Raw genomic sequence first — 26,758 nt, 5'->3', positions numbered from 1 at the left:
GCCTAAAAGCAAAAATCAGGGGGGAGACAGTTATTCAAACTCCATACAATGACGAGCAACTGTATATATACACACACAGGGCCCTTACTTGTTTTACTATCTTCAAAATAGTAATAAAATGATAGGCCAAATGGCGTACACTCTCATGCATGATCTCTCCTTTGCAGTCTAAAGTTTACAATGTACATGCAACTTTTTTTGGCAGCACAGGCAGATCATTTAACAGCCGTCTGGGTGATGTGTGGGTAAAGAAAACAGAGAAAACTGCCCCACCCTTCTGCAGCAATGACCATTTAATTGACTGACGGTCCAATCATCTTCTGTCCCCCTCCAGCGACACTGGGAGTGAGTTCTGTGTTGGATTATTCAGCAGGCAAATCCCGACGCCACTGTTTCGTGGTATAATTGGGCAGTAACTTTGCATTTAAGTGCAAACACGTAAAGAGCCACTCGATTAGATGTGACAGGCCAAAAACTAAACATCTTCCCCCTTGACGGAGTCTTTCCAAAGATTTGTTTTAGTGTCCAAAAACTGTTTCCACGTGGATGTGAGGCCAACTTGCATCGAAAAAGATGCATTTGTAAAAAAGTACCCATGTTTGTGTGGACGATGTTCAACACTGACGACAAAGCCAATAAATAGGTATTCCTTCATTTTGATCGAAAACTTTTGAAAAGTATAATCATACAGTGTTGTTCTTTTCTATGTTTAGCTTTATTTCAACAGTTTAAAAAAAGAATGCAAAGTGATCGTAAAAAAGTGCTTCTTCATGTCTGTTGATGAACAGGACAGCAGTTGACCTTGAATCTGAGACAATCGTCCCCTCTGGTCAGTATGCAGTGGTAAATGCTAGAAAGTTCAACATTTGTTACTTCTTTGCTGCTTATTTGTCAGTATGTCTCTGGGTCTTCTTGGGTCGCTACTTGGCTGAACTGAAAACGGGGAGGTTGCACTTAAATGGTCATGGTTCTCAAGACCACAGCCACTGAGGCAGCCTTTATGTGCAGCATCGTCAAAAAACTTTAAATGCATTAAAAGCATATCCGACTCACCGGTGGTGAAGCGCGGTTTGCTGCTGGTGTCCTGTGCAGTCAAGCTCAGGGGTTTCTCAGGCAGAGTGAGTGAGGTGGAGGCTGGAGAAGACTGTGTGCGCGACAGAGGGCGATGGACACCCAAAGCACAACCAACGCCACCGCTGGTGCCACCACGTAGAACGGGTACTCCCAGGGTCTCCATTTGCCGATGCAGCTGCTGCAGCTGCTTCTGCTGCTCCCACAGCAACGACTATGAAGAGTGGTAATCAAAGAGCAACGTTAAGTCAATGATGAACTTAATGCAAAAAAATCCAAAGAGATTGGTTACTCATTATAATGCACTGTCAACCAGAGCTTACTGCAGCCTAATGTAAATTAAACAAAATCAGACTTCTTTTCTTTCACGACTCGTACCATAGGAAGCAATTGGTGTCTGTTAGTGTTGAGTATTGGATGTTTTACCTTCTAACACAGCCTGACTCCTGACCAAGTGGTTTGTCTGATGTTTGAATAACTAATCCTCTAAGGACTAATCTTGCCTGTCCATCAGAGGATAGACTTTACAGTTCTGATGCTGGTCTATAAAGCTCTGAATGGTCCAGGACCAAAATACATCAGTGACCTCCTGACCCAGTATGAACCTTCCAGACCCCTCAGGTCATCTGGATCCGGTTTTCTATCAGTTCCCAGAGTCAGAAGCAGACATGGAGAAGCTGCATTCAGCTTCTATGCTCCACATGTCTGGAACAAACTCCCAGAAAGCCTCAGATCAGCTGAAACACTCAGTGTGTTTAAGTCCAGGCTGAAGACACACCTATTTTCAGCTGCGTTTGAATAAAGCTCCAAATCTGAAGCTTGAGTTTCAAAATTTAATCATATTTTAACTCCTGATTTCATCTATTGTTCTTATTTCTTTCTTTGTTTAAAATTTAAATCATGCTTTTTATTTCTACTGTTATCTCTGTAAAGCACTTTGAATCACCTTGTAGTTGAATTGTGCTGTACAGATAAACTTGCCTTGCCTAATAGCTAAGCCTATAGTAATTACACCGTGATGGTTCATTATGCTGAAATACTACTTCATTCTAAAAATTTCTTGTCAAAAGACAAAACAATGAAACCACAAATAGAATCATGTCAGTGCAAGAGTTAGGCCACCATCTACAGGACTGCAGAAGAACAGCAGCGTGCTTGTAGTACACCTTCCCACCTGCTTCGTCTGTGTGTATGCGTCTTAAAGTGCGTGTCATTTGGGAAATTGTCGGGCATTTCCATACCTGGTTGAGTATGAGTGCGTGTTGCAGGTTTAATTGCTCCTCATGGGACTTGGATGCTGTTGGTTCTGCCTCCCTCAGTGACTCCGCCCTCATTCTGCTTTGATAGGTCGACTCAGTGGGTGATACGCAGCCACCGTCCTCAGAGTCCATGTCCTCAGAGGGGATCTGATGCAGTCTGGGCTTCTCGCTGGACTTAGACATCAGCTTTACACAGAAGAGTTTATGGAAAGACTTTTAGAATACTTGCACATTTTTTTTCTTCTAAACTTTAGCAGAAACACAAACAGAGGAACTTACAAGGAGGCCCGGCACATTGTTGATGTGGGTATTGGGGATAAAAACAGTTCTTTTTCTGATATTCAACTCTAGCTTTACCATGATGAAAGAAATTTAGCATGTTAGGGGATTTCAGGGTCATGACTGGTAGCTGGTGAGGCTGGCTCATGGGGAAGGACATCTCTGTGGTACAACTCAGCAGTGTTTAAAAATTGATGCCTTGAGATGTCTGTGACAAACTGGGCCTGATAAAATCATCTCAAGATAAATCTTTATATCAGCAAATAGTTCACAGTTCACTTCACAGTTAAAAAATGCATAAATACAAGAGGTTGGCAGGCAGATTTGATCTAAAGTAAGGAAAATGTGGAATAAACAAGTGTTGTTAAGCCTTCTTAAAACTCTTAATACCTTGCCCAGGTGTGTCTGCTGTTTGAGCCTCTCCAGTAGTTGTGTGTTGTGCTGCTGTTGGATGAGATGTGTGTGGAGGGCGCGGGGGCTTTGGGGAAGGGGCTCCGAGCGTGTTCTGCTCAGAGGCTTGTGGGTCTGAACACCTCCTGGTGACAGGTGGTCTAACTGCGGCGCAAACGATAACGGAACAGAGTCTAGGCCCGGAACTGCTGAGAGACAGGGTGGATAAAGAAGCAGAGAAATGCATTTAAGTGAGCAGAGATGGAATGACATGAATGCAGACATGCCACCCAAGGCAAGGCAAGGCAATTTTATTTATAGAGCACAATTCGTACACAAGGTAATTCAAAGTGCTTTACAGCTACATAAAATTTACAAGAAGGCAATAAAATCATTGAAAAGAAATAATAAATAAAAAAAAAAAACATTAAAAATAATCATTAATTAATTAATTTAAAAGTGAAGAGTGCAGATAAAATACTTTCAGGTGTCATATGCACAGCTAAATAGAACTGTTTTCAGCCTGGATTTAAACATTGTCAGAGTTGAGGCCTGTCTCACATCTTCTGGAAGACTGTTCCTACAGCTAATATCATGTGAAATGACTTTATAATGTCTGATAAATGGAGATATTTGTTTTGTCAAAATAGTAACAATGCTAAAAGAAAAACATGGACAAAAGAAATCCTAATTTAAAGGGTGCAGACTGAAACGAAAAAGTCTGTAGTAAAGATAACCACTGGGTGGTGCTCTAGCATTCACAAAAACCCTGCCACTGCTTCAAAGGTTGACAAATGTGCGCGCGTCGACTCGATTTATAAAATCTATGAAACATTTTGCATAGAGGATTGACCTTTGTTGTGCACAAAATTTTCAAAGAATGTTGCAGCGGTTTAATTCCAACTGGAGGGGTGCCACTCACAGTAAAGTCTGACAAAAGTCATGGCAAAAATATTTACTTCATATTATAAACCACCCAGAAACAGAATCTTTAAATTGTCAAGGCCACAGCAGCAACTTTACATTGAACAAAGCACAACAAACAAGAACACAGTTCAGTTCAACTTGGTGTAGTATTTGAACATAGTTTGAGTGTAAGGACCAATGTCCTGTCCAGTTCCCTGAATTCCTTCTAAGGCTTTACACACAATCTAGTCAGTTCAATTCAATCCAGTCAATAAAAAAAAAAAAAAAAAAAAGAGGGAGAAGAAAGTTAATTCAAATCTAGTTTGGATTTTACCACGGAGCAATACAATAGGCTGCATGAACACTTTTACACTCTGTACCACGCTACCAGTCAAACAAGGAAAATGTTTGACTGGTAGCAAAAAAAGTTTTCATTCAAAGCATCTATGATCACTTTCCAAATCATCCCCAGGCTGTTATTTACAAAATATAGAGGATGCTCACTGTACAGGTGACTGTGGTGGAGTCAGTGGTGGATATGCTCCAACAGAGCAAATGATTGAAGAAAGGATCCTGATCGAAATGAATCCAGTGCGACCCAGCAGACTTACCAACGCATTTGGAACAGAACGACTCCATCCGATAATCCTTTCAGAACAAACATAAAACCTGCACCAAAGCCTTATGCTAGTATTTCAGAGAGGAATGTTTGACATGAAAGGATGGGTTGACTGACGTGAAGGGGTGTAACCATGTCAACGTCAAATGAGCTACAAGCAATTATACTGTTGCAGTCTAAGATTGAAATAGTTAATTTCTTAATTCTAACTGTAAGACTGTTGACAATTTTTATGAGTGCACAAACACTAAATGTGTACATGTAAGTGCAGTATTTGTGTCAATGTGTGTGTATCTCACCAGTAAGAAGCGGAGTGTGTACCAGTCCAGATGGTTCCAGGATGATAACAGGCAAGTGAGGGTTCAATTGGCCAGCTTGATCTTCTCTGAGGGGGAGGAAGACTGGCGAGCCCCCTGGAGTAACCAAAGGAACCCGGCCGATTTTCAGGGAGGACAGCTTTCCTTCAGCCTGCACACACAGATCAACAATATTGTAAATACAAAAAAAAAAAAAAAAATACAAAATTCGGCTTTTATCACAAACTTAATTACAAACCAACAAGACATTAAGGTACAGTATGCAGACGTGTGTTAAAAAAAGGGTCAAGATGACATGACAGTGAAAAAACACTTTCACACCACTAAAATTTCATCATAGAGATATCCAAAAACCCAAAAGCATCTTGGTCACCATGAAACAGCATTTTTAGAGCACCACGCTTCCTTTAATTTATGCACTTCCTTCTTAAAAACAGGATGTCAACGCTGTTAGATTTATTATTCATAAATCTTTTTCACTACGATTTTAAAGTCACGGTGGTGTGAGCTTTTAAAGATCACTTTTACTCTTTATAAACTGTGCTTTACAGACTCTGCAACTACAAAAACATCTAAAACCCTTTGAATTGCCTTGTGTACGAATTGTGCTCAACAAATAAACTTGCCTTGAACATGAATATCGGTTCAAATGTATTATATTCCTCTATATCCCAAAAAATGCTTCACTGTATTTCAAATGAAGCACATCATGCCACTTGATCGTTAAAATGATGGCAGAAAATACCCTCTTTATTCAAAATAAAAGAGTCATTAAGATGCAATTGAGTGTTTACCCTTGAGTTGGCTGGCAGTCCCAGTGTGATGGTGGGCAGAGTGGAGGAGCTCTGGATGGTGAAGTTAGCCAGAGTGCCATCTCTGAGCAGCAGCTTCTGGGCCTGGAAATGCCAAACATTATTACTGTTGAATTAAATTAAAATGTGACGAAATGTGGGTTTTTCCCCATCGCTGTAGCTAGTGTTGATGTTTTTTTGCACTCTCAAAACAACTTCTGACCAGTTACAGTGTTTTACAAATTCTAAGTCTAATGAAAAATAAGTTCTGTGTTTAATTCCAGGCTCACACTTCGGTCTGTAGAATGATGAGTCAGACATCCACAGCAGGTGTGACCGAGGTTGGGCTGCTCTGACTTTCTGTGATTAAATGAATTATGCATAAACAGCTGACAAACAGAGCTGCCATGCTCTTGTGTCATTGCTTTAAACATGTCATTACCCAGCGCCTCGACAAAGTCAATGTTTTTGAAGCAGCTCTTCCTTTTTCCATCTTTAAGACAAAAGGCTGTCTCTCAAAAGCCAAAAAGGGGAAGTGCTGTGTTTAGCCTCCCACAGTTCTCTTTACGTTATGTATGTTAAGGTTTATCTCACCTTATCTTATGTACTTAATCTATAATCATTTCTTAGTGACAGTGGTGTAAACATTATTTGCATTACCTGCCCTCTGTAAATTGTGATGTTGGATTGTTATAGCAGCTGTTTCAGATTATCTTATTTATGAATATTTTGGAAAGAACTCAACACAATGCATTTGTGCGTGTCTGCGTTTCGTTGCTAACCTCATGCGAAAGGCCGCCTGCAGATGGCAGCAGTCCATTGTCAGTTGGCAGGCTATCATTAGGAGAACTACATCCAGACACTGGAGTGCTGCTGCTGCTGGGGGAAGAGTCTGGTGAAACACATACTTGAGTGAGTTTGGGATATGATCGTGTGGAAGTTAAACTGTAAGTTATAAGATCAGCAGATCCTTAAACACTCACTGATTAAAGCAACAACAATGCATTACTGTCATCCATTACTATGTTTCTGTGGTGTGAGATTACCCAGTGTTTCTGGAACTCTGTGTCTGATGGTGGGTGGGGCACTCTCTTTGCGGGTGAGCGGACTTTTGCGGGTGTTCAGGTGTTTCTTCAGCTTGTGCTTCACCTTCAGGTTTGGCTCAGAAGCTGACAAATTAAAGAAACTTTTAGGTTACTTATTCTGATCATCTGCAAAGCCTTTACCCACTGCTACCGCTGGCTGTAATGCTGCAAACATGAAACTAGTTTCAAGTGTTCGCAGCAGACATTTCCACTCGTCGTAATAAAGAAAACACAAGTGGTACTCATAATAAACCAATGTAAATACCCTGTGAGTTGGAATTTGGGAAGGAAAATACACAGATTTCAAGAGAATGAAAGACTAATCATTAAATCTACAACAAAAAGTTTATCAAGTTTAATCAATTTTACATTTCACTGTGTAGCAGGAAGGGAAATCTTTTGACAGAATGCAATATGATATTCACAACTATGTTTTCATTAGTGTATAAATGAATGGTAATAAGAATCATTGCGTTTTCACTGCCTTTAAATGAGATTTTTTTTTTTTAATCCAAACACAACAGACCTTGTCCTTTCAGAACACATTTCACTGCCATGTTAATGCTGTAATTCAGAAAGGACCAATTAAAGACTGGTGCTTTTTTGTCTTTAGGCCCCCAGTCATTGGGAGCACTCACTTGATTTCAATCATTAAAGGGCTGTTTCATCAAAATATGATCAGAAGTATCCAACAATAAAACGACCTTTCCTTCTGATTTTAATGTGACGGATATAATTTATAACTAAACACTTCAGAGTCATTGAAAGAAAAATCAACACATAAGTCACAACTTATTTTCAGGTCACCCATTCATCATATTTTTGAGGAGCATATAAATCATAGAGCTTGAGCCCTGCTTCAGTGTAAAGTCAACGAGTGAAACTGATGTTTTACCTGCTCTGCGAAGTGGTGTCCCCTCTGAGCCCTCAGATGGAGGCTGTGATGGAGATGAGACCAGAGGCCGGGAGGACACACTGGGGTCTGGGCCCAGCTTTCTGGGAAAACAAAACACACAAATATACACAACCATTAGGTTGACGTGACATGTACTATGATTAATACGTTACTGAGACTTATTTAGCATTTTGATATATTCCTTTTGTTGTTTGTATCAGTGTGTGTTGTGTCACCTGTATGGTACAGGATGTGCAGTAAGAGAGTTAGAGTTCGTTCTTTCCAGCGCCGCCTGTTTCTGTTTCTTAAGAATCACCTCCTGGAGTTTCTGTTTCACCAGGGAACTCGCTACAGCACCTGTCAATAAATTACAACAGCTAATCAAAAACATGGAAGGAAATCGTCAACAACTACAGTATAAACGGAGCAGCAAGGAAAAGGCCGTCCTGAGACACAGTGTACCCAACCAGTGCTGGTTCGCATATCTGTGCAGAACATAATTTGTGACGAGCACAAAATGTGAACTAAAGAACAGAAACAATTCTGCAAACAGCTTTGGCAAAAACTCAGACACATACAACATCCAGGCATGAGAGAGAGAGTGGATGCATTTGTCGTCTGCAGCATTGTAAAGTCACATGTTGTTTGAGAGCATGCTTGCTGATATTCCTATGTACGTGTGTGCTGATGTGTGCAAATGGAGGTGACAGCAGGTGCTAGGACTGATCGTGTCAATATTGACCAAGTGACTTTATGTGCCCAAACCCAAATCTATATTTAACTCCAGTGTTGTAGCTCCACTTGTCGGGTTATATTTAGCACTCATTTTAAAGCAAACAACTTAGAAAGTAAAGTGAAGTGACGCAGTCGATCACTGTTCAAAGCTACACATTTATTACAGGGACTTTCCTCTCCAGCCACAAATAACTCTCTGGGTCATAATTATTTTTAGAGGTGTCATATAAAGCTCAGTGAAAGAAATGCTACTTCAAATGGTTTCTGAAACGTGTAGTAACAAGTTAGTGCAGTTGAAGTTTAGTGAGTGTATGCATGCAAATGTACTTACTCTGTTGACTTTTGTCTTTGTGTTTTAGTTGCTGCAACTCTTGTTGTTTCTCGTGGTGCTCCTGCTCTCGCCTCCTCTGCTCCATATTAAACTGTCGCCATCAAACACACACATATTACAGCAACATATAGAGAGCTAATCAACACCGCATTTATTCTTTTGCAAACGTTTTCAAGTTTTTAAGATCGTTTTCTTTACCCGGATTTGCTGATGCAGTTGCTGCTGGGAAAAGGAGGTGCGAGGTTGTGGCGAGAAGGGTGTGAGGAGTAAAGGTGGGTGCAGCGGGGTGAGGAGCGCCGTGTCGGAACCAGGGCGCATTCCCCGCTCTCCCACCCTGAGGTCCATGGGAAACCAAGCAAAGCAGGACGCCGGCACTGCCACTGAAGAATCTGGGACAAGAGAAGCACGACAAAGCAAAGGGAAAGGAGGGTGTTAGTTTTCTTCATCTCCCCCTAAGAACATCTGATTGAACCAATGCTCTCTCCGTACAGAATGCGAGCGGAAAAATAAAATAAAAAGATGTTATGGGACAATGTGTTAGAAATGTAAAGAAATCATGATTTTATCATACTTTACAGCCAAAAAAAAAGTACCATTTTGGAAATGAACTCTTAACAGATAGGAAGACAATTCACCACTTAGAATGAAGTGTATAATATAATATACATGTTGTAGGTACGTATTATTTGGAGAGTTTAAACAAAAATTTGACAGGAGACGTTTACTCGCAATCTCTATAAACAGATATCTGTGAGCAATGACCAAGATTTATAGCAATAGAAGCTTTGTGGTTTGTTTTACCTCTTATCAAAATAATACAGGTCCAATCAGGTTTGAGAGGGCTTTGTTGTGTGCAGGTAAACATTGCATGAAGAGTAAAAGAGAAAGAACATATTTGCTTCTCACATGACTGCTACAGGCTAAAAATGATTTAGTCTTTTGTTGGCTTTTAAAATTATCTTCATTGAACCAGTAATCAGCAAAGAAAACACTTTTAGCCTGAGATCCCTTTCCCATTTTCATGTATCGCCATAAAAAATACCACAGAAATATTGGCTGTTGCCCCAGACTACAGACAATGGGTTTTCCCATTTACTACATTTTGCCATAAAATGTTTAACATATTTCTTGAAAAAGAAAATAAAAATCATAGCTATGAACATGCTACCATAGATAGACATAAAAAAAGATTGTGCATTGGGCCTTAGCACACCAGACCATTAAGTAAAGGAGTTTTTTTTACTTGGATAAAAACAGAAACCATACACAGTGGTCAGAGTGCTCCCAGTTTAGAAAAGCAAGCTAAGGCTTAAAGCTCCCAAGAGTACCACAAGAAAAAAGTGAAAAAATAAATAACTGATGCCAAGGTGACATGGTGTTAAAGTCCCAACACAATATAAAGTATTTGCTCGAACACCTATGACATTTTTTTTTAGGTTTGAGTTGTTTTATATAGAGAAAATGAGCTCTTCTGTGGCTCTCTGAGCAGCTGTTAGCTTAGCTCCCCTGCCATTATTCCTCCCTAGTTGTCCAAACTGAGAGTGCCCTTATTGCCGTCTACTGCAAGTGAGGCACTCATTGCTCGCAAGTGCTTCACAAAACCCCCCTTAAAAAATAAATGGACATTCTCTTCCTATAAATATAGAAATAACTTAGTTTCATGTGCACAATCAAGGCAGAAACAAAAACAATAAAATAAGCCCATCTCTCGCTGGTCTGTCCATCTAAAAACAGAGACACACATTTTCATGCTCTTTGCATGCTGTTGGGGCTATTTGCATTGCATTGGTGAGTCAGTGGGAAAGATTGCCTCACCCAGCACTAAATACAGGATCCAGGAAGGGAATAGCTTGGGAAAAGGCTAATGGTGGTTTCTGCCCATGACACACACACACACACACACACACACACACACACACGCAAACACACAGATGTTCTTGCCTATGCACAAAAAAATGTACGGTGACTCACACTTGCACAGCTGTAAGCACGTAAGAGCTTCATATGCATCATACACTAACATGAATGCACATGTGGTTATGTAGCAAGCAACACTCAACTGTAGAGTATAGAGTGTATACGCTATTCTGTATGCGCTGCTTATATATATATATATATATATATAAATAATATATGAATAAATATGCATGCAGGCAAACCCTCATAAAACCCAAACACTGACACACAGATATATATATATATATATTTGAACACATTCTCACAAGCTACACTCATACATAGCTGCACACACAAAACAGGCTTAAACAGAAACCTACCGCATAAACCTGCCTGATGCTGAAACCCACAAACACATAAACAGCTAGCCTTGAAATAACTTTATCCAACAACATCTGTGTGCTGCTTTGCCAGGTGTTCAGATGTCATGCTGCACAGTGAGGAGTAAATGTGACTCACGGAGAGGTTTCACTTAATGCCAACAGCAGCCCTGGGAGAAAGGAAATTCAATAAAAATGAAGCCGAAGAGACTGATATGTTATTAAGGTTGTTTCAATATCTCTTTTTGGGTTAATGTGACGCGAAGTGTGTGCGCGCAGTGTCAGGATCGCTCCTCCATATTAGGATGTGCAAATACGAAGAGTCAGTTTGGATGCCGACCATGGCTAGAATAACAGAAATCACTTGGCAAAGACACGCATTCACATAAGCCAGCACACTGCTGTGCTCATGTATTCTCCATAATGACAGCAAAGAATAATAAGGTTATTATTCTGAGGAAAACAAGGAGAGAACACACTTATACAAGGAAACAAAGACTGCTACAGTATAAAGACACACACATACACACAGCCGGGAACACCAGTGTCTCATGCTTTCCCTGCCTCCCATGGGTTATTAATAGCTATACACACACACTGGTCCAACATTTACCTACACAGGGTCTTTTGTTTCTGAGGGGAAAACCACACACTCACACACACACACATTTGAACACTTGCAAATGAACCCAGTGATGTCAACTCTAGTTTCTAGTTATTGTCAAAGTGAAAATATATAGATGTACATGATTTGCTCAAAATGTTTAAAAAGACATTTTACATACATGAAATCGTGGCAGCATGAACCTCAGTGAACAATTGAAAGCATCTTTCACTGACTTCCAACGCGCTCATTTTCTATTTGTGCACCCGGTGAACATTTTACTCGACACGTTTCCCTGTTGATATCTGATGACTCAAATCTCTAGAATGTGTATATTTTCAGTTACACAGTATGGGAAGGTGAAAACAGGGGTGAGGAGATCAGTTACTGACACAGACAAGAGGAGGCATAAATTGAGAGTTTCCATACCGTCATTAATATTTCTCTTTGCCTTTAAAATTGACAAATTAAGAAACCACTATTTATCCTAAGTTTAGTTTTTAATCATACTTTCACAGTGCGTGAACTTTAGCTGAGGACTAACATCTCCAATCATTTGGCCAACCTAGTGCGCACTGACTCTCCATCCATGTCTTTTAGGATTGCAGATCATTTAGAAATAGTGCAAAAATGCGAGTTCCCATGTATTCACGAGTGGTGGTTCAGTCCATGAACTTCAGCAGCCACATTTAATCCCTCTCCAGTCTTCCTCCCCAGGGCCTCTCCACGTAACATGATGCACTGATGTTAATAGTTCTCTTGGAGAACTATATTATGTTTCAGCTCATTACATCTGCATGGAGTTGTTACTCAGAGAAGAATAACAAATCTTGACCTTGTGGTTGAGATTCTTTGTTGATTTCATTTATACAGCACAGCTTTTCGAAGCAAACAGAGCTGAGAAGGCATGTTCTAGAATAACATACAAAGCATGCAAACCCATTTACCGTAGACACATACATTTATGCAACAGGTCCATTTGAGTGGTTCAGGTAATCGGATATGTTTGCCTTCAAAAAGCCAACTGCCAGGAAAGTCAAATAACTATTAAGAGTACAAATGCAATGTTTAAAACTTTATCAGCATCAAGATGAGGAGGATTTCAAGTGGTTCCTGTGGTTTCTGTTCTGTTGGAGGAATTCCTTGTACTTCATACAATGTGAATCATTGGCGGTTTCAAACTTTTTTTTTCAGCTTCTGGAACTTAACCTATTTCTGGATTTCAATCAAGAGCCTTTTAAAGCTGCAAAACACCTGTTGGCCTAAGTCAAGCACTGCAGGATTTGCAGGAAATGCAGGTTTGTTTGCTGGTCCAGTTCATCCTTGTTTGCATTTCATGGTTATTGGCAAATGAAAAAAAAAAAAAAAAAAAAAGTTCAACATCAAAGGAAGCGTGTTGAAACAGGACATGATGCCTTATTTACAGGACAATTTTACGGCAAATTTAATACCTACAGTCACCTTTATTAAAGCAAATTCGTGCCTACAACTCACAATAGGCACTGATGACAAAAGCTGCTCAGTGTGTTTGAATGTGGCAACAGCTTCCTAAATCAGTTGACAACAAAATTTGTTGTTCAGTTGGATTCAGTGGCTGCATACAGCAGCCATGTAAACTCTTGAAAAACAGCAAATAAAGCTAAACCTGTAAGTTTATCGTTTGTTAATGTGTTTGGGTGAGAGTGATCATGTGCAGAAGCGTCAGTGTGCAATTATGAAAATCAACACGAAAGCAGTATAATGGAGACCGTTGGCAATGTGCTGATTTACCAGACAGATTAGGTCGACGAGGCTCATGTTCACCAGACATACAAATCAAGCACAGGTGCGTGTGTGTCTGTTTGGACTTGTGGGATTGACGGTAAAAGATAAAGAGTCACTCCAATAACCTGAAATTTTTGATTCCGCCCAGTTCTTTTGTTTTATGCTGAACCTGTGAATAGCTTAATCAAGACTGGTTTTACAGGTAAGACGGTGCTACAGAACACGGGCCGTAAAATAAAAAATAAAAAAAAACACCAAACACTTAAAAAGAAAATAAGAACAGAAACTATGTCAGGACTCAGACAGAAAAAGAGGGAGAGGGAAGTCAAAAGACAAGAAAAGCGAGTTGCTCAGCAATCCTTAACAGCCTACATGTTTAAAAAAAAAAAAAGTTTTTCTGCATGCTGAGAAAGAGATGACAGCCAGCATAGTGCCAGTAGTTTCAGACACTGCACTAAGTCAACACTCAACAGAGCAGATGCCACCACTTAGTGTGTTGTCACATTTCCAAATGTAGTTTCAACACCTTATCTTCTGACCGTACTGCCTGAGTGAGTGTGTCTCAACCACGCTACACCTTACAGGCAACAGTTATTTTCAGTAGATAAAGATGCGTCATTATCTCAGGGTTTTTGTGAATCTGAGGGCACACAAAAAAAAAAAGAAAAGATTTCAATGCATGCAAATCAAGCCTGTTGGGGGAAAGTCGGATTCAGACAAAACTCAGAGAGGGACACCAATTGAAGAAATAAAACCATTGTGATAGAGATTAGGAAGAAGAAAAGATTTGAACAGAATAGTTGGGATATTTTGACACTGCAAACAGAGTCAAATTTCTCCTCTCAACCTTCTTAGTCACACACTTCGTGATTTTTTTCTTAAGTCGGTAAAAATGGCTTGTATTTATGTTATTATGATCTCTACGTGTATGAATGAGCATGTGTGATGCACACTGCTTACAGCATGCAAAGGATCCAATACTCTTCTGAACGCCTATGTAATATATGTGATTTGTTTCTCAGAGTCAATCCTAATGTAAGTGCATATACTTCCAACAAATCATTGTGTGGTCTGTGTGCAGGTACGCGAGTGCGTGGGACTGCTGATCCAAATTTACGGGACGTCTTTAGAGCTTTTTTCCAAAGAAAACGGTTCAAGTTTCATCTAAAAACAAACAAATGCAGGGTCTGGTTTTTCTTAAGCAACTGGAGGTGCCTAATAATACACAAACATCAAAACAGAATGACACGGAAGAAGGAATTATGGAGCAGGATATGAAACCATAAATTCAAAAGGAACCTCTCTGAAATGATCATTTCTGTTTCCAGAATGAACAGTGCCGATTTTTTTCAGCAGAATCTTCATGAATTCTGTGAGTTTCTGTTTGTAGCCTTCTGGATCTTACACTGAATTGCACAGTCTGACACTGCATATTTCTAATTCCTACTATTTCCTTGTTCTTATTTCCTCATTTCTTTATTTAGCAAACAAAAATCTTAAATTTTTAGCTGAGATAGCTATTTAAACCTTCCTCTGTAAATTTGCTGAAAGCAGTGGCCCCATTTGTTATGGCAGGAGAATGCAAAGAAACATAAAAAAAAATAAGTGGGATTAGTAGACGGTTATTAGTAAATGATTACACTTTCTTTCACATCCACATACATAAGGTTCTCTGGGGGAATTTGGGAAATAAATTTTAAAAATTTGACAAAGATCTCCAAATGATCCATTTTCCTGCCCACAGCCATCAGCATCTATAATAACTCCTTGATTTAATTGAGTTACATCAACATTTAATTTCCCTCTGGGATAAATAAAGTATTTTTGAATTGAATTGAATTGAATTGAATTTGCGGTGTGAAGCATTTTAGCAGCACACTGCTTTCTCATAGGAACAAACCTGCATGTGCTAAAACAGCAGTGGTCCCAAACCAAATAGCATAGGACATGTAAGCATCTGTATTCATGTGTGTATGTGCAGCCGGAGAAACAGGCTGGATTATGAGTTTGTGGACGGGCTTGTGTGTGTCAGCGTGACAGTAACAGAGGTAGGTTGATGTATGATGCAGCATGGGTCCAGTTTCCAAAGTCCTCTCTGAGTTTCCATAAACATCCAGAACTGCTGTCTGTTATAGGTCGGCAAACTCTCTCTCTCTCTCTCTCTCACACACACACACACACACACACACACACACACAAAGTGCATCTCTTGAAATGTGTTGTAAAGCAAGTGTAGTAGCAACTGTAGAAGCTCAAGATAAAAAAATCCCATAATAAGTAAGACGAACAAGATTTCCCTCTTTCGGTCAACTTTCTCTTTCAAGTTGGACGGTTCTTCATCATCATCATCACAGTTTGCTACACTAACAAACAGAAATCACAGCAATGTACACAATTTAGGGAGTTTGATACAACTTGCTTCGCCTCCTCCTCACAAGATCTACACTCTTGTAGATGTGCAGGCACAGAGTAAAAAACTAATAAAGTCAAAAGCACATACCCGTGTTTGTCATGTAAATATCCGGCAGTGTGAAAACCCCAGTAGCACTTCTGCCTTAGCCAGCTCACAGCAGGATCTATAATTAGACAGAGAGCTCCACTCCCCTCCAGTCATCTTTTACTGCCGGCCACATCCTCTTTTTCTTTAACTCCTTCTCTTTCTTGTCTTCCCTCCCCGGTTCTTTTTTCTGACACTGCTTGCTCCTTCTCTGGAGCAAAGTGGACAGTCTCCAGAAGAACTTTGTTTAAATGACATGTTTTTTTTAAACTTCTTTTTAAATGCTGCCTGGGATTCAATTTAAGACAGCATTTGAGTAATATCAAGAGAAAATTAAATGCAAATCAGATACAGACTGCAGGTAGATGACCAAATAAAAAAAAGGAGTAATTAATGAGGTGATAGATAATCAGACCCCCCGAAAAGACTGTTCCACGATAAAAAAAATAAAAAAACATCAGAGTTGCTTTCTCTATAAAACTTATTAAAAGTATTGCTCCTTGACAATTTGGTCCTTCCACTGTGCGATCTATAAGGTCCATCCCATTGATAACAGGGGTGGTAACCAAGGTAACAGGGGCGGTCCAGTCCGCAGGAAGTTGAGTCTATAAAAGCACAACAATGAGAGAACCAGGGTGGCTTCCTGTTTAAGAGCTCAGTTTAGACTCTCATTTCCTCCCCCCTCCTCTCCCCGCTGTTGTTGTGACGCTGCTGCCGCAGTGCCATTGAGCCCTACCGCAGTCAAGTTTCTCATCAGAAAAACTTGACTCGAAACACCAAAGCAACCATGTGTTCTCCGAGTGTCATTGCATACGCACATACATAAAGACTTCCAAATCACTGCTCCAACACTGTAGGTAGGGCTCGGACATCATTTAACAACTCTGATTAATGACTAACAGTAGCCTGCAGGCAATTCACTAATGTAATGAACACACACACACACACACACACACACACACACACACACACTCTAAAGGAACATGGAAAACTAAGTAATCTATTGACAACCCAGTTAGGTTGTGTTTAATTTATTCTGAATGCACCAATGCATGGGACCAACTGGGCTCAGGCAAAGATACGTATTTCTTGTCCTTCATAACATACAATTACAGGAATGTGTTGACATTTTGGAACATCTTCTCACGACTCTAAGCGAGAGAGATAACTCATTTTCCCAAAAGATGATAACGGGAGCAGAAAATCTCAACACAATGATGAATTTTAAGATTAGTTGGAATCATTTCTTAGCTCTTGATAAACTAAACCATTTCTCATTGCAGATGTTTGTTACTGCATTTAATTCATCTAGTTCTGTGCTGTATGTGTTGCGGTGAGCCATTTCTATAGAAATCACCTGTGACTCAAACTGGCAGCAGAAATGAGACATTTTGCAAAATGGATCTACTGTTAAGTGGCTCATTTCTATAGGTGGTGCTCTTTGTTTTCGATCTGTTAAAAAAAACGAACAGTTTGGGGTCTTCATTGTCTTAATTTTGCTGGCGCACCATACTTTGAAGTATGAACAGGCATCTAGATGAATATGCTTTACTACTCAAATTTTACAGGTACATACAAATATCCAGAACACCGATATCTGTGTCCCTGGTCCGCACAACAGCCTTTAATCTGAAGTGATCTAATTTGTTATATTCCCAATCTCATGACAAGTGGTGGCAGCCATGTTGAAGGTTTTGCTACTTGGGGGGCCGTTATTTTAAGCACTCTTGTTGTGTTTATAGTATCTGAAACAGTGATGTAGGTGCTACTTTTGATGTTAGCCTTGACAGGTTTGTCAGCACACTATACAGCCAATGGAAAGTTTCAGTTGAAAACAAAATGGCTTACTCACCACATACTGGACATGACTATATAGGGGACGAGTAAACTCAATGTTAAATTTGTTTGGAAAAAAACAAGTGGTTATTAAGGAAAAATATTTTATTTTATTTTATAAACGGGGTTAAAGGTTTAGAAAATAAGGGTGTATTCACTAGAAGAATCCACAGAGTTGCTAAATCAGCCTTGTGCAACACAGGATCTCTATGAATAGTCTCATACTGACAGTTAGGATCACATGTTCCTTACTATGGGAGCTGCCTGTCTCTCTCTGCTCACTCTGAAGTTGAAAAAGCTCCCACAACCAGGAAATGCTTAGACGGATACTTCAGTAACCCTGGAATAATTATTTAAAATTCCAGATCTATGAAATGTGTATGTAATTTAATAAATTAGGCTGTCATGAAGGAAAAGCAGAGATTTCTGCTGTCATCCAAGACCTGAAAAAGCATTACTATGGCAATTTTTAGGTTCAACCTTCAGGCTCAAACTTTGTAAAGACACTCCGCATGCTTTCACTCTTCTTTTTCTTTATCCATTCTTTCCCCTCATCCCCTTGCTCTCACTCATTCCTTCTGCAACTTATCTCCCTCTCACGCTCATTCTTCTCAATCTCCAATCTTTATCCATCCCTCCTTCATCCTGAGGAATCCGCAGCTGTCACTCCCATTCAAAACCTCTCGTCCTCCCATAGCAGCTGGCCAAACTGCGGTCCATGCATATGTGTGTGTGCATGCATGGATGTGGATCTGCCTGCCTACAACTGTCGCCAAACTATTTCTATATTTATGGTCTTTGCTCTTCTTGCGCACACTCAAGTGTTCGAGTGTAAATGGTGGTGTGTGCGGCTGTCAACAAGTTTAAGTAGCACTACGTGCTTTGTGTCTCTCTGTGTGCATATGTATATGTGTGTGTGTTACAAGCATAGCTCGATGAGGACTAACCTCTTAAGTTAAAATGCTGCACAGTGTTAATTGAGGACACAAGAGGCACCTAATTCATGTGTCTCTGGATGACATCTGGCACCAGGTCTTCATGCAAGACTACTTCAGAGGAAATGCTTGCTTTATGTGCTTGTAATGTACAATGAAAGATATTACCACCACTTTAAAGTCATCTGCTATGTTTGACACATGCGTACTTCAGAAAGTAACTCAGTAATTCATGAGGTGTTCTTTTGACAGACATCACAGAATTAGTAATAACTTGTAACTTGTGTTGTATAATGTGCCATCTATTCTTATACTTCAGCCTCAACAACATATCACTCCGCCAACGTATCAATGAGCTGGCATTACTAGCTGCTATTGACCTTTCACATATATAACTTTCTTCATCTTTATGTTCTCCAATATGTGCCAATATTAAAGCTTTACTTTAAAAGAACACAACATAATTCTGTAGTTTGCACAGAAGAGAACACCGCACTTGGCACAGTCTTCAGTAAGTGTGACAGAGTGAGCATTACGGCTGAGCAGATGGTGATGCAGAGTCAAGCGACATCGCCAATAAGTTTTTAACTACTGTGCTGGAACAGTGCCAGGCATTAAGGTGCCACTGTCCCTCCCTCTCCTCACAGACAGTAACAGATTTTTTCGGACACGTACATTAATAATATATATATATATATGTTGCTCAATATTGTAAGACTAGTCACGGGAAACTAGTGTTGCCAAACTGTGCAACAAGATTCTTAGCGCATGGTGGCGAAAATGGCATATGATAAAAATCAATTCAAGGATTGTGTGAATCGATTTTGGATTTCTCAAATGAAAATTAACTGGAATCTGAAAGGTCTTTTTTTTTTTAACCCAACCCAACTCTAACATACTGTATGTAAACATCTATTAGCAGGCACTGTATCCTATTTCAGACTGTGAGGATATGTACAAAGTAAACTTCATGTACTCTATATAGTCTTTACATGTGAAATCTCAACAGCATCGACCCCACAAATCTAGTACCAGCAAGGTTCTATAATAAACAAGTAAAACACCATGGTTAATAGTTTATTGATTAGTCAAAAATGAACTTTTCTTAACCACTTCGATGCCGATGTTTATCCAACATCAGCGTGGTATCTCCAAGGAGAATAAACAACAGCTAGCATTTAATAAATATCACCACAAGCCCACAACATTTCCAATGATCTTACAAAACAAAAAAACAACAGAACTTTGAAATAAAAGCAAGAATAAGCACGGTAATGTGCTTATTTTGAGATATTTAGCGGGTACTGTATTTAATCATTTCCGCTGTCTTAATGCACATCACCATTTCAAAATTACAGACCACTTTACAGTGAGGTCACACCAGACTTAACACCAATGACATCTATTAAAATAAGAAATGTTTCTACAATAGATACCTCTTACAGCAAATTGACAGTGTATTAAAAAATTCAGGGCAGGGGAGTAAAGTGGGAAAGGGCTACCGACTCCTACAGCCCTTTACCGAGTAACCAAAGGCCCATCAACACCCATTTTGAGCTCACCCCTCATTCTTATCTCAACTACATCTGTGCAGTTTTGTGACCACATCTGTGCATGTGCAACAAAGTCGACAAAATCTGGTCGCAGACATAAACGTATGAATAAATACCTGCCACAGTACTCCACAGTAACCACCTTTGTGGCATTTCCTGTAACTAAAGATGTCTTAAAAAAGCACATTTTGCTATGACAACACGCACACAAACACAAAGACAGGACAATACAAGCTTTTCTGTCACAGCTGGAAATAACTACTTCACACAAAGTTTGCTGAGGGGAATGCTGTTTTTTCTGGAGGTTATCGTTTATAAACCCAAAGTGCTGGACAAAAATAATTCAATGATATGGCACTAAATCCTAAAAGTCTTAAAAGTTACATAAAGTCAAAATTACGATAGAAGAACTTTCATGAATTTATGTACCAAACTGCATGTCAACTGATGGACAACTGAGAGTCGTTGAGATATTTTGCTCAAAACAGGAAATGTCAACCTCATGATAGTGCAAGATCAAATCTTTTGGATACCAAAACTGGATATTGTTTAGATCTTTCTGTCTGGACTAAACAGGTTTTTTTTAATGACCAGCTGAACAATTCTGCAGTCTGCAGAGATTCGAGAATCACACCACCACCTTGGTGGTTTGCTGCTATCTTTTCACCATCTGCATTACATTTTACCTCTTTTAGTGAGTGATGTCAATACAACTGAAGATTCTGGGATTCCGGAGAGGCAATCTTCCTCTTGTATCTGAGGAGGTAAAAAAATAAATACATTTAGCATAAAGTTCACATCTTTTAGTGTTAACAGACCAGAAACAAAATACACAAAGATAAAAAAGATGCGACGATTTAACAAAGTAATTTCACAGGTGAGGCCAGAGACAAGACTGTCTCAATGGAGTCTTAATAAATTTGAGTTGGGCTTTAGTTAGGATTGACATCGGGGAAAACGAGCTTGCTTCTAAAATTTACACATTTGTCAATTTACCTAATTTTTCTCCTCTTTAAAGAGCTTTATTAATGCCGTGTAGGGTAGTAAAAGAGGAATTAAACTAAGTTGTTATACCCTGTTCTGCTACATACCAACAGGTGTTTTAAGACTGCACCAGGTCTGCATACCAATAATACACCCATTTACATAACTGTCACACAGGTCACACGCACTCGCATGCTACATAAACAAATGGGCATTTGTCATTTTTTACTTGACAGTGTTGCAATTCGCCTGAAGCTGGAAAGTTTGGAACAACCATTTCATTGTGACTGAGACAGCAGGTGTGCTGTCCTGTGTGACACGGAACAATTGGTAAACTATTTGCTGAAGTTAACAGCACTAGTTTTACTCTTAGCTGTTTGGTTTTGGAAGGAAATGCACTTATGATTTCTTGTGACCTGAAGTTCTTTCGCCTACTGATGTTGAACGCACTTATTGTAAGTCGCTTTGGATAAAAGCGTCTGCAAAATGACCGTAATGTAATGTAATGTAATGTAACATCCTGTCTCCAAGACTTTTACATCAACATTTTATTAGAAGCTTTTAAATCTGTTTAATGACAGTAGACTGCTTAAATTCTACCTATCAAGGTCGTCAATAATTGTCATTTCATCGTTTAAAAGCTGCATTTTATCTGGTTTAAGTAGAATAAACAATGGAAGAACAGGGTAGCATGTCAGAGTCAGAGCCACTATGACTGAACAGACTTGGAAATATGTGGAATGTCTGACTGACAAGAGATGTGTCGGATACAAGCTGACTTTGCAGCATCTTAATCATATCAGGAATGTGGAAACTTTTAGGAACTGAGAAGTGCAGCTGAAATGCCCTTTGGCAAATCAGTGCTTCCTCCAGCTGATACAGTACAGCAGCTGTGTATCCAGGAGCGGGATGCACCAGGCAGATCCCAGTGCAGCCATGAAAATACACCTACACTTTAAATTAGAGTGGTGAATAATTCATTAACAGACTGGCTCCAACATAGGTGGCAATACAACACCATTGTGTTGGTTTCCACCTGCCATAAAAAGAAAAAAAGTAGATGAGAAAGACACAATAGCTAGCTATAGTTTTATATATATATATATACTAGGGGTGGGCGAAAAAAATCGATTCATGTACATATCGCGATTTTTTTATGGGATGATTTTAAAAATCGATTTTTCTCCCCTGAATCTTTTTTTTTTTTTTTTTTTTTTTTTTTTTTAAAACCCTTGTCCTGTCCAGCATTATGGCAGCAGAATTGTAATCTGAATACCGTTTATGCTAAACACATTTGCTATGCCAAGGGAAGCTTTATCGATTAAATTACATCATATCCGTGTCCATATAGACTTCATCAATTCATCACATTAAGTTATGTTAAAACTAGCCCACATTTGTGCTGTTTTGTGGACATTTCAATTCATTTTGTAACTGTAAACTTTAAAAAATGTCTCTTTTTGTCTCATTTGAAATAAATGTCAGCTGCTGGACTGACTGACACAGACTGATGTGCATTGTTTATGGGAACGACATTCATGCTAGAAGTTTATGATTCAACTTGTTTGTTTTTTTAAGGAGGAAGAAAATTGCAATTACTGATTATATCGAATCGCAATACTTGGAGAATCGCAATTATCAAGACTTGTGATGCAAATCGATTTGGCACCTTACAATGGTGATACAATCGAATCGTGACCAAAGCATATCGTCCCACCCCTATATATATATATATATATATATATATATATATATATATATATACACGGGTAAAGTGAAGATAACCTCTTTAGAGAGAAAGCGGTCAGAGTGTAGGATATTAATCCCAAATGTCTGGAAGTCTGGTCAAAATAACTTGATCTTGGAACAGTGATAAGAACAATAGAAGTGCTGTCATGAGCAATAAGACCCGTGCAGAACACCAAAAATCTGATACCACCAGAGCCTCTGTGAGCACCTTCAACCAGAGAACTGGGTTTCACACTCACATATCTGAAGACTGCAGCCTGGTGTCACACAACACCTCGAACCAGCACAACTTTTTAAAAGTACATTATGTCGTGGAGGATGGATGCACAAATAGTGTTGAAATTGCTTACTTGGCAGGGTGACCAGTTCCTCAACGGTGGCAATGACAAGACCAGCCCCTCTGGATAGTGTTAGCAGAAATCCAGCTATATCGTCAACTTTCTAGATAACGTCAGGCTGTACAAACCATCATTTCCTATAAGCTGTTGTCTGCCTAAGCTAACACTCATTGAACGTGAAAGTAAAACTTACAAGTCTCAAACATTGACAAAAATAGCACAAAGAAAAGCTGCTAACAGACTCCACACTGACACTATTCCCATGGTTTCATTTCCCATATTTCTCAGTTGAAAAACCAACAACCAAGTTTGCTACACTTCACATTAAAGTGAAAAACTTCAATATTACAAAAGTGCACCAAAAACCCCCCGACAAAATTCAAGATGTCAAACTTACATTCTTCTGCACATCTGTCCAAGCCTTCCTTCTTTCCATCACTCAATGTCAAACACTGCCCACCTTCACATCAAACGCATTCTCCACATTTTCCAACACAGATAGAGCCACTCAACAGCAGCTCACTCAAAGGGATCTCCCCCTTTATCTTTTCCAACAAACATACATTACACAATGTCACACAGATCTCAATCCACCTTATCAATATTTAAAAAAAAAATGGGGGATACACACACTTGTTAGTTATAAACACAGAGCTGGATCAGGCATACAAATGTTAATCCTATCGCAAATCTCTTGCTGAAGACTCTTCTCACAAATATTCTGCAATAGTGACGGGGGGATTATTTCACATGAACTAAATGATCTTGCAGGTTATCAGTGGTGAAAATAGTGAGTCATGACAACAGTGGTGACTGACACACTGATAGCCCGCGGCAGAGAGAGAGTGTCTGTGGTGGAGAGATTGGTAGCTACAAAAAAGACCTACAATCAGCAGCAAAGGCTTTTCTGCTGATAAGACCGTGAGGAGATATCCGTTTATCCTCTTCGAGCCTCAGGCTACTCTGCAGTCAGGACACGGTTTGGTTTTACTCAGCAAAATGAGACACAAAAGGGGCATCTCTAATTCACTTTCACCTTAGAACGTTTTGGTTATTGAACTGAGTTCATCTCCAAATGAGTCAATGATGTCAAGACTAAGCATGTACCACTATTTTAGATTTGCAGGTGAGAGCAGCATAATATCCACGATGTAATGCTGACAGCATGACCTTTGAGAAATTTTTCGATGTGAACACAACATGTTGAAGTGGCCGAGCGCCAGAGCAGCTCAAAGAGAAACGGCTTTGGTTCCTGTTGCAATTGCAAAACAACTCTGTACGTGTGAAATGGGATTTGTTGACAGGACTCCGACATTGACCCACGTATCTCATCTCATTATGCTCCTTGTGGCTCATGTTTCATACAAAAAAAATTAAAAAGATTCCATTTTAAAAACAGAAAACCGCAAACAGAATGTGGATCTCTCTGCACAATATGAATCTAACGCTTTAAACTTTTTGCTTCTTTTCAATTTCAGCTTTTTTCCATTTTAATTTATGTACTTTTCTTGGTAAAAGTTAACATGTTCCAGGATAGAAAGGTTCATGAATATGCACAGTCACACTCAGCAGTCGGCACAGACAACAAAGCAAGAAGACATTAACATTCCTGCACATGCTCTGCACTCTTGTCAGGGATGAACACACACACATGCACAAAGATATAGGTGGTAAAACGCCTCTTGACATTTGACGCCTGTTTGTTTATCATCTTCTTTAGAAAAATTGTTGCTCTGATTTTTATGCTGGTATGTGAATGGTTTCTTTTTTTGTTTTGTATGAAAATAAACTGAGTTGGTTGAATAAATAAAGCACTTGGACAGTCTGCTTGGACCCTGTAAAGAGTAGTTTTAATCATCAAACAAGAGGAGTTCCAGATTGCATACCTACACCAAGTATGAAATAAAAAAATCCAGATAATGGAACAGATAATGTGAAAGAAATTGAAGAATAAAATAAAACGAGAAAAACTTATTTGGTTATGAACCAAGCCAACATTGATAGAAAGTTGATTCTTTCCATTTGATCTTCATGTTGTACGAGCGTTCGAATTCTGATGTATGAGATGTCAGCTGTCCCGCTCACAGTTGAGAAGCTAAACGCAAAGCCATCTCCACCGCTTCTGTAAAACGGAATTTCACTGCGACGTTCAAGGAACAGGACGGCCGAGACTTGGTGAATGACACGGCACACTGTTGACTTGTGGACATGAAATTGCTCACCAATGACTGAGCTGAAAGACCTTAAAGCAGGCGGTTTATGGTCGTAAACCAGGTCGTCTGCGTGTGTGTCGCAGTTAACGCAGACATGCCCCCGCCCCTTACGCAGACACTCTGGTGCACCTCCCCAAAATTGTAACTCACCGCAGACAGTGCCGCAGATATCGTCGCAGGGAGGAGAGAAAGGAGGCTTCTGATTGGTCAACTCTACATCCGCTCTACACTATGCGTATTTCCGGCTAATGGTGACGCTAATCGTGGCGATTCTTTCGCCTCTCTGCCAGCTCCAGTAGTAGCAATATTTCTTCTATTTCTAGATCGATCAGCTGCATCTCAATCAAAGTGCGCATTCGTCCAGTCGCCATTGTTGTTGAATGACCTCCGTAACCGGAAGAGAAACACGCCACCCACCACACCCACAATCCTGGCTTGTTCGTGATTGTCCCTTTTGCGTTGTGGCGTGGAATTAAGGGCTGTGTATACTCTCGCAGCAGTGTGTCGCAGTGAGCTTGTCGCAGACGTGACGCAGTTATTTTTGATTTATGCCCAATTTTGAAGCGCAGTCTGCGCTATGTTAATTCCACGCCACAACGCAAGAGGGACAATCACGAACAATTCATTTAACAACAATGGCGACACACGCAGACGACCTGGTTTCCGACCATAAACCGCCCTTTAACATAGCGCAGACCGCGCTTCAAAATTGGGCATAAATCAAAAATAACTGCGTCATGTCTGCGACAAGCTCACTGCGACACACTGCAGCGAGAGTATACACGGCCCTTAAGCCCTTAGAGGGATCGTTAACTGGGAAGTGGCTGAAAGAGCACTGCTGCAGAAGATGCATCCGATGGTGAAATATCAGACAAATCATAAGTTATGCGAGAGTAAAATCTGTAATGCAAAAATGATCCCTGTAAGAAAATGCTCCTCTCTGGACGCGTTAATTTCCTCTGTTTATCACTATATACGCTGACATTTTGCAGTTAAAGCAATACTATGTAACATTTCTACCTTAAAATAACAGCTTGAAAAAAATTGTGCTGCTAGAATGAGTTTTAATATTACGATTGGCCTGTCTCCTATGCCCTTCGGGGGTCTGAGTTGGAAAAACTGCGCTATGTAACTTTGCTGGAGCGGCCCGGTGGCGGCCCGGGAGCTGAGCGGAAGTACTTTGACTTGCTTTCTGGCACACCTACCGCAAAAACAAATAGACCCCTCTCACGCTCCCAGGTACATTTGATTACTCTTACCTTCTTGGTCGACATAGCTTGCACCTTCTAACTCCTCGCCGGTTCGTCAACAAACGTGAAACGTGAAAGCGA

The 26,758-nt window shown here is 39.8% G+C and overlaps 1 protein-coding gene across 4 annotated transcripts in view; it reads right to left on the bottom strand.

The window, feature by feature from the left end:
- The window catches only part of hdac7a (histone deacetylase 7a), a 63,622-nt gene that overhangs the window by 13,718 nt on the left and 23,146 nt on the right, over positions 1 to 26,758 (bottom strand). For 2 of the 4 annotated variants that reach the window (XM_075476101.1, XM_075476102.1), the window contains exons 3-14: positions 20,830 to 20,899; positions 8,877 to 9,067; positions 8,679 to 8,769; positions 7,849 to 7,969; positions 7,613 to 7,713; positions 6,679 to 6,801; positions 6,415 to 6,524; positions 5,636 to 5,737; positions 4,824 to 4,992; positions 3,000 to 3,208; positions 2,313 to 2,516; positions 1,054 to 1,285 (exon numbers count right to left, since the gene is read on the bottom strand). In XM_075476101.1, the coding sequence (XP_075332216.1) occupies positions 1,054 to 1,285; positions 2,313 to 2,516; positions 3,000 to 3,208; positions 4,824 to 4,992; positions 5,636 to 5,737; positions 6,415 to 6,524; positions 6,679 to 6,801; positions 7,613 to 7,713; positions 7,849 to 7,969; positions 8,679 to 8,769; positions 8,877 to 9,023 (1,609 nt within the window). In that variant the 5' untranslated portion in view covers positions 9,024 to 9,067; positions 20,830 to 20,899. The remainder of the gene's footprint in view (positions 1 to 1,053; positions 1,286 to 2,312; positions 2,517 to 2,999; positions 3,209 to 4,823; positions 4,993 to 5,635; positions 5,738 to 6,414; positions 6,525 to 6,678; positions 6,802 to 7,612; positions 7,714 to 7,848; positions 7,970 to 8,678; positions 8,770 to 8,876; positions 9,068 to 20,829; positions 20,900 to 26,758) is intronic. The other 2 variants (XM_075476099.1, XM_075476100.1) reach the window with 2 other exon arrangements.

This window comes from Odontesthes bonariensis, chromosome 10 (genome assembly GCF_027942865.1).
Source record: "Odontesthes bonariensis isolate fOdoBon6 chromosome 10, fOdoBon6.hap1, whole genome shotgun sequence".
In the NCBI taxonomy this organism is placed as follows: Eukaryota; Metazoa; Chordata; class Actinopteri; order Atheriniformes; family Atherinopsidae; genus Odontesthes; species Odontesthes bonariensis.
This window is presented reverse-complemented; position numbering and strand designations above follow the sequence as displayed.